This window comes from Eleutherodactylus coqui, chromosome 3, assembly GCF_035609145.1.
Source record: "Eleutherodactylus coqui strain aEleCoq1 chromosome 3, aEleCoq1.hap1, whole genome shotgun sequence".
Classification (NCBI taxonomy): domain Eukaryota; kingdom Metazoa; phylum Chordata; class Amphibia; order Anura; family Eleutherodactylidae; genus Eleutherodactylus; species Eleutherodactylus coqui.
The window spans coordinates 202976128-202989080 of NC_089839.1; the positions used below are offsets into that span (position 1 = coordinate 202976128).

General features: G+C 44.1%; 1 protein-coding gene across 1 annotated transcript in view; it reads left to right on the top strand.

Annotated features, from left to right (window-relative positions):
• P4HTM (prolyl 4-hydroxylase, transmembrane) overlaps positions 1–12689 on the top strand; it is a 72579-nt gene extending 59890 nt beyond the window's left edge. The window contains exons 8-9 of the mRNA XM_066596814.1: positions 3493–3616; positions 5830–12689. Coding sequence (XP_066452911.1) covers positions 3493–3616; positions 5830–6047 — 342 coding nt within the window. The 3' untranslated portion in view covers positions 6048–12689. The remainder of the gene's footprint in view (positions 1–3492; positions 3617–5829) is intronic.
• The last annotated feature ends 264 nt before the right edge of the window (positions 12690–12953 follow it).

Genomic DNA, 12953 nt, shown 5'->3' on the forward strand with positions numbered 1-12953 from the left:
CATTTAAAGTTGACGCCCGCGCTGTATGAAGAGAGGTTACGCCGCGATGTCTCTTCATATATACCCCAATGTTGCAGGGCATAAATGTACATCCTGGAGTGGGAAGAGGTTAATATTGGGTACCAGGAGTGGCATCAACAAACCTCAGGCCTGATGAAAACACAGAGGTGGAGCAGGGAATGAAATCTTTGCCCTGGGTGGCAGAAAGCATAATTCCGATTCTGCCCAAGTATCAGCGTACAATACCTTCACGCCGTCAGGGCTTTGTATGCACTGCTCCACACGGGTTTCTTCATATTTTACCATGGCAGATAAATGGCGGATGATCAGTTGTTTTCTATGATTGGCAGTTGGAAGTGATGCATCATGGGATATAACAGCTAACCTAACACAGGGGCGGGGCTTATCCATCATCTAAAGACCATTGTCTTTGTTGCCCATAGCAACCAATTACAATGCAGCTTTCACGGATTACACTGCTGGTATATCTGTATTATGTATGGCCAGTTGAGAGTCAAAAGTTGTAACTGAGGACCCATAATTTGCATTAATCACTTTTTATATACTTCATATAATAAATCTCTCCTCGCCCTCCAGTTATCATGTTTTTCTTTTTATTCCATCTTTTTCCACCTTCTGACCCTTATCGGCTTTCCGGCTACATTCAGGTCTAGTACGGCAGTTCCATAACCTCTCCCTCTAACTGACTGTACCAAAATGGCTGCTGCTACCATGGCAACCATGGTAACAATGCCCATATTGGCTGTCTGACTGTCCCTTTGGATAGAGAATATTTGGGGGTATGGCTGCCATTAATTTTTGTGGCCTAATTTATCAAATCTGTCCTTGTTGCTCCTAGTAACCATCAGAGCTCAGCTCTCATTTCTTATACTGCTGAGGTAGAATAAAAGCTGCGCTGTGATTGGTTGCTAGGGACAACAAAGAGCCCCGTGTACCCTTTGGAATGGGAGTAGCAGGGGGCTTCCATGGTTGTACAGAGTGCCCCCAGTACTGGATACCAGGAGGGGCACCAACAGACCCTGGACGGGGTATTTACACATGAAATGGGGCAGGGAATAAAATCTTTGTCTGGGTGACAGAAAGCCTAACTACAACTATCCGTAAGTATGACCTTCACCTTGTCGGGGGTTCGTTCTCCATCCGCTTGCGGGTTTCTCCATCTTCATATCTTATAGCAACAGATGACTGGCGACAATCTGTTTTCCTTGGGTAGCAGATGGAAATGATGCATCATGGAATCTTAACGGGTAATATAACACGCAGGGGGCAGGGCTTATCTATTGTGACACGTTTTAAAAGAACGCTTGTTATTGTTGCCCATAGCAACCAATCACAATGCAGCTTTCATTGCATATTCTGCTATTAAATAATGAAAGTTGCTTGTTCTTCCAGACAGTTTTCATAAATCTTCCTCAGTAATCCATATCATCATCACAGATGTACTAATCCAGTCTAGTAGTGTAAATTCAGATCAGCCAGTCTGAAAATGTGCCAAGTTTATCACCATGTCCAATACTGGATGAGAAGTTTGATGCATCCTCAAACGCCTTTATCTAACTCTACACCCCCTATTGATTGACTGACTTTGAGACAAAATTTTGGCGCACATTTAAATCGTAACTCATTTCTCACTAAAACACATCCTAGCAGTTACTGGATACTAATAGTCCGTAGTCTGATACTAATAATATATCATATTAAGTCTGTCAGAGTGTAATAATTAGTGCCCCAGGATTGCTATATGACCCTACTGCAGGCTCTTGCACAGGCTGAATTATGGATCCTTTGTATATGGATAATTAATATGGCACCCATGATTTGCTGTGGGCTCATATAGATTTCCATGTCCCTCCGATAAAGGAGAAAAAAGTTGGTCCTGCGCTCATAAGGAACAAAAGGATAGACCGGGTTTAAAATGGGAAAACATGCGGAGTCCGACTCGGCCGCGTGCATTCGGCCTTACGTAGATCAATGTAAAGCTGGAACAAATCCGGCGGGCTGGACGGGCTAAACGAGAGGCCCTTTTGACAGGACGTCTACTTTCCGTCTATTTAGATTATATTTTGATAAATTAAAACCTCCCCCGCTTGTCATGTTGGTGTTTACCTCCTCGTTTACCTCGTCCTCTCGACTTCCTCTTTTACGGATGCTTTTTGCTGTGTGAATAAGTAGATAAAATTATGATATTTTGGACCTTACAATGGGCAGGGTGTTCTCTTTTCTGGGGGGTGTTTGGTTGTACAGAAACTGTTGTGAACAGGGTTGGGAAATAGGGGTTTGGTGGGGCTGTTGATGGTCCCGGACGATAGAAGTGGCCAGGAGGGCCTTTTTCTACAACCCTAAAAAAGAGGGAGATGCAGTTTGTTCATTTGGGGTGGAAGGATGTAGAGTGTCCCTGTCTTGTTCTGTCATGTTAAAGTCTCATAGTGGTGGGCTATTATTCATAGGTGGAATTGTTTGGAGCATGGACTTGGATGCTATAGGTTTTAAAACCGACGGAGGTGTGAAAAATGGATTTTGACCCAGTGTTTTGGGTGTGTCTATTAATGTGGTTGTAAGTAATGGTTGGCTGGGGATCTCTAAGCTGATGGGTTTAGTGATCACCCCAGAGTATTTGGGGGTGGTGGTAGGTACAAGTTCACTGGAGAGCGAGTTGTTTTTGGAGTTGGCGGGTCATCTTTGGTGCATGTTGCATCCACATACCCGATGTTGAGGGTAAATTCTTTGAAGGTGTTTTACTTAATCGATTTGTAATGGTTACTCTTTTGCCTGACCGATTTGGGGTCAGATTCGTAGCTCCAGATTTATGTTTATGTGATTCCATTGGTTTGGGATCCTTTTTATGGTTATATTTCCGTGGGAAAATTTCTTTTTTATGAAAATCTGAGAGACTATACTTTAATTTATTAATTTTTTTTGAGAAAATATACATTTCCAAGGAATTTGTGAAGTCTAGTGTATAATTTGTAGTATCTGGTGTGCAGTTGGGGATTTGGTAAGGATTAATGGTGTCCTATATGCTGAGAAATACAGGCAGATACTTATCCATCATGAAATACCATCAGGGAGGCGTCTGATTGGCTACAAATTTATTCTGCAGCAGGACAACAACCCCAAACATCCAGCCAGTGTCATTAAGACATATCTTAAGTGTAAGGAAGTGCAAGGAGTCCTGGAGGTGATGATTTGGTCCCACAGAGCCCCGATCTCTGCATCATCCAGTCTATCTAGGATTACAGGAAGAGACAGGAGGATCTGAGCAAGCCTACACCCACAGAAGATCTGTAATTAATTCCCTAAGCATGAAACAGCTGATAACAGATAGCAATAGATTGCATTTAACTGCACAGTAAATCCAAAAATGACAAACTCTGTGTGTATGGTCTCTTTAATTGGAACAATTAACTCATACTAATGTTTCTAATTATCTTTTCCATGTTTTCATATATCTTTTGTCTTTTTTTCTTACAGTCATTAATCCAGAATGACATTGATCTGAGAGACACGCGGAAGCATTGTGATAAGGGGAACCTGAGAATTAAGCCACGGCAAGGAACAGCTGTCTTCTGGTACAATTACTTGTCTAATGGCAAAGGTACGTGGGATTAAGTTATACTCGGCAGACCCTAGAGTCCAGGATGTGATGACTGTTATATCTCAAGGGTCTTATCACCTCCATATTGTTCTGATCGGCTTCCATATCTCTTCATCCTTCTATCATACTGCAGTTAGAAATTCAGTCATTATCCTGCCTGCTGTATTTGTTCATGAAGAGTCTTGTAGGTAGTCCAGGTTTGCTCAGGATCCCTATTTAAGCAGATAGCGCTGTCAACATTGCAGGGGCCTGGTTTGGAACTGCAGACATTGATTTCACTGAAAGCTGTGCCTGCACTACTAACCCCAGACAGTGTTGTCTGTTTCCAGTGCTTTGTACACTGATAGTGGGCATTGTGATCGGCTGATCAGCGGGGATCCCCAGTGGTGGACCCTTGCTATTCGACTATGAATGACTTATCCCAAGGATAAGTCATCAATAGTAAAGGTCTCAAGGCCCATTTAGACACAGCGATTCTCACTCAAAATTAGCTGAAAGCCCTCTTTTGAGCAATAACCGTTGCGTCTAAATGCACGCACATCGTGCAGTTTTTGTGCACGATTCGTTCCTCGCTCAATTCTAGTTTTCTAGAATTGAGCGATGAACTCTGATCAGCGATGCAGGCTGTTATCACAGTTGGCAGCGCTGATGAGATTCTTTCAGCTCGTGTCCTGCTGGTAGTTCACAGTGGGACACGAGCTGTAAGCACGGAAAACAATGCAGCTGTTTGCTTATGCAAAACAGCTGTATTGTTTGCCAAGCAATAACAGCAGTGTCCCACTTCACCTGCATAGCTCTTTAGTAGCTAATTAGCTACCATAGACTATGCAAAGATGATCACTCAAAACTGTCACTCAAACCGTCGTTTGAGCGTTTTTTGAGTGATCATCTTTCAGTGTAAATGGGGTCGCAGACAGCTCCCCTTTAAAGTGAATCTACACCTTTTAACCCCATGTTGTTTTTGGGTAATTAATTATGTGGTTATTATCGCCTTAATGTATCGTTATAGCAATGAGAGCTAAATTTTCCAGGTACAGAGATCCAAATTCGCTGCAGAGACAGAGTTAACTGATACAATTTTGCTTCCTGTAGCCACCACTAGAGGGTGCTCGCTATATACAGTAAGCTCGTAGCCTCCCCCTAATGGTGGTTGTAGGTAAGACAGAATTTTATCATATAACTCTATGTCTATGCAAAGGTTTTGGTGCCCTGTGTCAGAAAAATGGAGCTCCAACCTTTGTAAAGATAGGTGGAAAAATTAGAATTTTCAACCTAAAGATGATCTGATGATAAAAGGAGGATATTCACGATTTTGTTTTACTTAAGGGGGTGTTCCCATCGCGGCTTTTCATGGCCAAAATGGAAAAACCCAGCCATCCTGTTTCCGACCATCAGTCGGAAATAGCTGAGTGCTTCAGTGTAGCGCTATTTGTGTAGCTCTTATTGAAGTGAATGGGAGCTACAGAAACAGTGTAGCACAGCGCGTATGCTCCTCGTGTTACAGAAGCAGTGTAGAGCGCTGTGCTATGTTTTTTCCTTAGCTTCAATTCACATCGATGGGAACTACACAATCAACATTGCACTGAAGCACTCAGATGTTTGGCAGAACATGAATACATAGCACCAGAATCAAGCTCAGTACATAAATATAGCACCAGAACCAAGCTCAGTACATAAATACAGCACCAAAACAAAGCTTATAAGATAGATACAATACTAGAATGTAGCTCAAAACCTAAATACAGCACGAGAAACAAGCTCATAACATATATACAGTAGCAGAACTAATTGATTTGTGTTGCGGGGGCGCTTATGGGCTGACAGAGGCACCTTGAAACATCAGAGAGGAGACAGAGATAGGAGGAAGATGATTCATGTAGTTCTACAAGACACTGTCGCATGGAGGATGAAGATCATCTGGCCAGGAGGACCTAAGGTGTGCAATCACCCCCAGCCTAAATCCTCCTGGTGTCCGCTCACAAGCTGGTAGCCAACTGCCTGTGGGACTGCACGGGTCACACGTAGCTCAGGCCAGTCATGTCCGCAGCCAACTGCTAAGACCCTCCTCCATCATGAGAACATCCTCCTTTTCCCAAGTATTAATTGAACAACAGGCGATAGGGAATAAGTTAATTGGCCCATCCCCTTTAAGTTTTTCCTGGAGAGTCCTTTAACAGCTCTGCCTTTATAGTGTTTCTTCTTCCATCCCTTAGGCTGGGTCGGGGATTTGGATGAGTTTGCTCTCCACGGAGGCTGCCTTGTGACAGAGGGAACCAAATGGATCGCGAACAACTGGATTAACGTTGACCCCAACAAGGCACGACAGCTGTGGTTCCTGCAGGAGATGGCGCGATATGCCAAAGATGACCATGAAAGCCAAAAGGAGTGGACAGTGGACAAGTCATACAAGGACATACATGTGGACCTATAACGGGACCATAGCATGGCTAGAGGCAGACGCGGGTACGGAGCAGAGCACAGCCATCGCTTACCCCGTCATTTACATGCCCTGTCCTTCTTGTTCCACTTCCTGCGAGCATTTGGTAGGGCTGTCATCCCGGCTCGGTACCAGAGTAAGGCGACTGTTGTGCGGCTTGTATGCAGGAAGTATATACAGATGGGCTTTGTGGCGTCAGACAGAGCAGCAAGGGTTAAGCCGCACTGAGCTGGATTCACTAGCTTTGCGTTACAGGATATTTGAGAATACCAAACACGGCTGGGTGCGATATTTTTGCAAAATTTTTAATATCGCTTGTCTGTAGACCCTAAAAACACCACCAAAAACTACCATTCATATCGCCGTTCACATTCACATAGTCATCATATCGGATGTGGACAACCAATGGAGAACGGCCACCAGAAAAACCCATTTAGTGTATTTGATGAAGGTGAGAAAATAGTAGTTGTAGTGGCTGCCTTGTAGAAGCATGGCTCTTGGCTGTTCCTTTGGTAGGAAGAGAGAACCTTGTAGGCCGGGCTCACACGAACGGGTCGGATTCCGCATGCGAATTTCCACAGCGGAAGACCTGCAATCATATGCGAATGATCGCGGGAAAAATCACAAATGCAAATGTTTTTCTGCGCAGATATACGCTATGCAGAAAGAAAGCTCTCTTTCTCCCCTCCAGCTGGCATTCCAGCTTTTCTTTCTATTTTCCTTTGAAGTTGCGAGCATTTCCACTGCTCATACGCAATATTCATTGGGCGACGGAACACTCACATCTATTGACTTCAATGGGGGCCGTCCGTGCTGAAATAGAGTGATTTTTCTTCCACTCGCAGAATACGCAATTCATATCCATGAGTGTGAATGAAAAAGCGAAAATGCATGCCTTTGAATGCCTGCGTTTTACCGCGGATCAGCCAAGTGGATGGCGAGATCTCCGAATCCGCAATCAAAATCCGCCCACGTGAGCCCGGCCTAATAGTAGGAAGCATTCCTGCAAGTTAATGTTTGACCTTTTTTTACAGGCCTTGTAACAATGACTGAAAATATACGCCAAAGCCAGAGTGTTCCCTATAAGGAAAAGATAGGCATGTACAGACAGACTGTTTTGGGGTTTTGCCCCCCCATCATTGTGCAGTAGGTTGCTGTCTAGCTGGGTCAGAGACCTATGATGAGAGTTGATAGGGTTAAAGTTTCTCTTTAGAGAGAGCACCTAGTAGGTGTGAGGAGCATGCATGGCCTTACAAGTCCCCTCACACCTACTAGGCGCTCTCTCTAAAGAGAAACTTTAACCCTTCCAACTCATCACAGGTTTCTCTCGTTAAGAGCTCGTTCAGACGAGCGCTGTGGGCACGCAGTATAACCGCGCACAGAAAGCGCTTCTATTGAAACCAATGGTTTCCTGTAGAAACGTTCACCTGAAAGAATGCTAGACACGCTAAATTCGCACACCTAGCAAAGATAGGACATGCGACTATCTTTGCTCTGTGGTGCGCGCAAAGATAGGACCTGAACTATCTTTGGTGCGTTCTTTCCATAGACTCCTATGGGAGCTGGATAACAGGTACCATATGAATGGGCTAATTCATGTAGTTGGAATTAACCCTTTCAGGCGATCATTAGTGCAGTATAGGCGCGATCTTTGCATGCGGCTATACTGCGCACCCACAGCGCTCGTGTGAAGAGCCCTAATTGTCTTTTATTGTTTCAAGGCCTGCTAAAAGGTCAGACATTGACTTCCTGCTTTCCCAAAAGGTGATGCTGCAGAAGCATTGTTCCATCTTCCCTATGACAACACTTCTGGTCTTGTGCTCAAAAAGTTCAGCATTATAGATGCAAATCATGAGCCACATCAGTATGCTGCAGACATTGGTATGGATTGTGATTTATGGCCACACAGTATCCCATATGACAACACTTACTGTCAGAAGCTGAGAACCAGGGGAACTAAATAGAGGCAGGCTTCTAAAAGACATTCTGGATGTTCAATATTTGATACCTTGGACCCCAAGGAAATGAGAAAACACCTTCATAGGATGTACTAAAGGGGCTTGTATGTCCACTTTTAACATCCTGCTCTCTTTAGACTGAGTGTTTTAATTTCTTAAAGAAACCCTCACGTTATCCTGGACTGGAAGGAGAGCTTATATTACCTGATGCCCTTCTTTATACCTGTACAATTGCCAATCCGCCGCTTCCTGTGGCCATGCTGCGGTGATTCAAGATGGCCACACTACTGCTTTCTGATTGGGCAGAGCTGCTCACATAAGCAGAGCTTGAATCACAGCTACTGGCCCATAGGACCCGTCATATTGGGTAATATAACACCCCTCCTCAGGGGATGGCTTTAAAGCGACCCTCTGGTCCTGGACAAGCAAAGATGGTCGCACCGCTTCTCTGACTGCATGATGCACACTGTGTACACGAGCGGTGCTGGTCAGAGCAGCATGTAGCGTCTTAAACTATCAGTGCATGCTATGCATAATGTGCATCAGGTAGTCAGAGTATTGGTGCAGCCATCTTTGTTTGTCCAGGATGGGAAGGTCGGTTTAATATATCTTTATAGTGGTTGGAACTCCATTTTCCTGCATGTTCATAGAGTTATGGTTGTCTTACACTGGCCAAGAATTCAGCCTGCGGTAACGAGCGCCAATTAACACGTATGTCTGTCAGGACTCTTTTCATGTTTTTGTTACACAGACCGGGAATTCGCTGATGGACACTAAGTATCACCAATGCTATCGTTTGTGCCAATAGGCTGGCAAGTGTTTGCTCGTCCATCGGCTGATCATTTGTCCCTTTACACAGCCCCATTGTCTGGTGATGTAGTGTTCTGAGGAAGTCTCAGGCCTAATAATCAGCCTGTGCAAAAGGACCATTAAAAGATAAAATTCTGTCTACCTTCAACAACCACTAGAGGGAGCTCATTTTATACTGCACACACTGAGCTCCCCCTAGTGGTGGCTGCAGATAGACAGAATTTTATCACTTACATCTATGTCTATGCAGGGAATTTGGAGCGGTGTATCAGAAAATCGCAGTTCCGACCACTACAAAGATATATTTTAAAAATTGTCATTACGGAATGTGACATGTATTAAGACGTCGGCTTAAAAAACGTTTTCTAAAAAGTACATTTTAGGCATGGGTCAGGTTTTTCTACTACACACATGCATTAATAAGTAACCCATCAGATAAGGAATTACATCATCACATCCATCATATCTGCACATGTGCAGTAGTGCTCATGGGGGTCACTTTTTAATGTTTTTTTATATAATTTGCACCGAAACCATCAATTTATTTATTTATTGAGCATCAGGGTATTTGTGTTATTGAAGGTTGAACATAGATGTGGGATTACAGAAATTCCAGGAAAGAGGTGCAAGCGCTGAAATGTCATTAACCCTCTCAGCGATTCTTGTTTTTTATTCCTCTGCATCATCCTCTGTATTATGTAGCTTTATACTGTTTCCATAATTGTGCACTGAGAAGACATGTCAGGAGGGATGGGGTGTCTTCATCCAGGCTGGGAGGGGTAACATCACTCCTTAGGGACAGCAGCAAGAAGGTGAGTGAGGAGACCTATAAGGCCATGCATGCTCCTCTGGGTAATATGCAAATATAGAAGATGGAACAATACCTCTGCAGAGCCACCTATTGGATGGCAGCATTCCTTCAAATCAATGCTTGACCTTTATACAGGTCTGTGGAGCAATGATTGGGAATTGAAAACCAAACCAGAATCCATACACAGACAGCTTTTTCGGGTTTTTGCCCCTCATCAGTGGGCAGTAGGTTTCTGGCTTGACTAGTGAGATGCCAGTGCTGTGGGTCGGGAAGGGTAACCGCTCTCCTTGGGGAGAGTACCAAGAAGGTGAGTGAGAAGACTTATAAGACCATGCATGCTCCTCTGAGTAAATAACGAAGATGGGACAATACTTCTGCAGCGCCACCTATTGGTTCAGCTGAGCTGTCTCAGGTCAGATGTGATCATTGCCTCCAGCTACATTGCCTCCAGGGTCAGATGTGATCATTGCCTCCAGGGGTCTTCCAATGCGGATGTGCTGAACCATCATAACACAGTATACAGTAAGCTCCCTCTACTGGTGGCTGCAGGCAGAATGTTTTCATTTACAGAGATTGTCCGAGACTTTCACTATTGATTACCTATTTTCGGGGTAGGTCATCAATAGTTGATCAGTGAGGGGTCTGCTGCTCAGGATCCCCGCCAATCAGCTGACACCTGGGTCCGCTGTCAGTGCAGAGAGTGCTAGAAGACGACAGCTTTATCAACATTGCAGTGGCCTGATTGGGTACTGCAGGCACGGCTCCCATTGAATTCAAACGACTTTGTCTTATAACAGATATGAATGATGCACAGATCCCATTGGCTATAATAGCTCCCATTTTGATTTCCAGCTGTATAGCATTTAACAGGACAAAATACCGGTAGCAAAGCATGCTACGCTATCCTTTCCTTTTATTTAGTGGAAATCAATTGATGTGAACAAGCCCTAAATCCCCCTATATCTATGCAAGGAATCTGGAGCTCTGTATTGGGAAAGATGCTATAAACATAGGTTAAGAAATTAATCAGAGTTTTGGACCTCTTTTTAAAGGGATTGACCAATTTTAAACTATTGATTGCCTATCCTCAGCACAAGTCATCAATAATTGATCTGTGAGTGGCTGGTGCCTGGGACCCCCACCGATCAGCTGTTCGCTGGGCAAATAAGCTTGTAAACTGAGCTGATTTCTGTAGGAAGCAGACAGCTCTGTTCTCACTATAGTGTCCAGTTTTGGTACTACAGGCAAAGGTCCCACTGCAGAAATTGGCTTTATGCATGAGAACAACAGCCTGCTGAACAGCTGGTTTGTCGGATTCTCAGAGTATCTCTGCTGATCTACTATTGATGACCTAACCTAAGACTAGGCCATCAATAGTTTACAACTGGACAACCCCCTTAAATAAACTAAAAAATGGGGTTATGGGGTGTGCAAGCACTTTAAAGGTTGTTTCCAGACACCTTCTATTATGCATAATCAAGTAATAAAGAAAGTACAAACCCCAGCAGGATCCTCTCCCCGTTGTGCAAACCTGTAAGATCTATCCAAGGAAGTGACCTCATCACGTCAGGCTGAACGCCCGTCTATTCATCACTGCACCATTAATGTTTACATAGAACGGAGTCTCTGCACAGCGAGATCAGGGGCAGAATGCCAAGGTGGGGATAAATATGGGTAGAAAAAAATGGTGGCACAGAAAACCCTTTTTAAAACAGCTGTAGACTTTAGAGGAGAGTCTGCCGACAACTAGACATGCAAGAGACAAACCGTCAACTCAAATAACATATCACACTTCTTGTTAGCCTAAAGTTTAAATGAGATCACCTGACCAAATGATAGCCACCAAAGAAGGCGCCATATGACGGAGCCTGATAGAGTCACTTGGTATGGCGGACTTTCAGCTGGTATCTAAGGTGGGTTTTGTGTTTTGCCTCCATTATGTCTTTTTGTGCACATACAATGATCAGCGTCATTTTGATTTTACTTTTCGTGTTTTTGAGTTGGTTGAGTTTGCATTCTCTTCTCCATTCGTGTCTAAAGCTAGTTTCAGAATCCTGTTGGTTTCCTGTTGTCATAGAGCAGTGCATTGTGGGAGCTCAGGTAATGTCTATAGAGTCAAAGCTAAGCTGTAAGTTTGGATTTCGGCAGGACCAGTTGATCATCTAATGTGCGTGGCGAGCTCCCAACTTTCCTCCTAATGGCAGATGTTGGAGAACATAAGGAGGGAGTCATTGAATATCAACTACATAATCCTCTTGTTCTTTGGAGATAAGCTAGCGCCAGAATTATCTGGCAGCGGCTTTCTCCCGTCACTACATATGCGCACCCAGCTGAGCATACATGCGGGATCGGGAGAGATGGCTGTCGGCCAAACCAGCAGTAGGCTAACAACTATCTCGGGTATGGGTAGCTTATTCCAAAGTCTAACAGCGGGGTGGTCTGCCGGTGCTGATTACAAATGTGACCCTGGCTTTAGACTCCTGTATTTCCTCATCAATGCTGGTCCAGCACAAGGAGTAATAATCGATGTTGGGGTCCTTTTACACGGTACAACCTGTTGGGCGCAGATTCCAGACAGCTCATCCAATGAATGGAGGCAGAGCAGGTCACGGATCGTTCTGGCCCGCCTGCCTCCATTCACAGTAAACCGGCAGTCATCCATAGATGTGTGACTACCATGGCCTAATCCGTCATTCAGTTTTATGCATGCAGAAACTTAACGAGAAGCGAACAAATTTTCATTCGTTGTTCATTCGGGGCATTTACACTGAACAATATCGTTCAGATTGCCGCTGGATCGACCCGTGTAAAAGGCGCCCCATCCAGGTCTATTCCAGAGTTTACAAGTTTGTTGTCATTGTAATTTTATTTTCTGTGTGCTGCCTGAAACGCGTGGAGTTGATTTCTTCACTGTTTACACACCTCAGATCGGGACGGTTATCATATGACATATCCCATGTTATTTATTTGCACGTTTCACTTTATGTAGTTGTTTCTTCTGGTCATGTTGTTGTTTGTGCCACCTTTTAAATTATTGAAAAATAAATATTATTTATACCCTTGTGTGACTTGTGCCATTCATTGTATGACTATGGACAGAGAGACCTTGTATAAAGTAATACACACTGACATGCCATAAGTCATGGCACAGGACCCAATAGCATGTCGGACCCCCTCTAGGCCAGAGAAGAGCAGCAACTTGACGTGGCATCAATTCCACAAGTAGAAAGAAGACATCTGCTGGGATGTTGAACCGTCTGGATAATCACCCACAGCTCCGTGGCAAGTGTAAATGGAACAGCTCTGGCGCGAATGGACCTC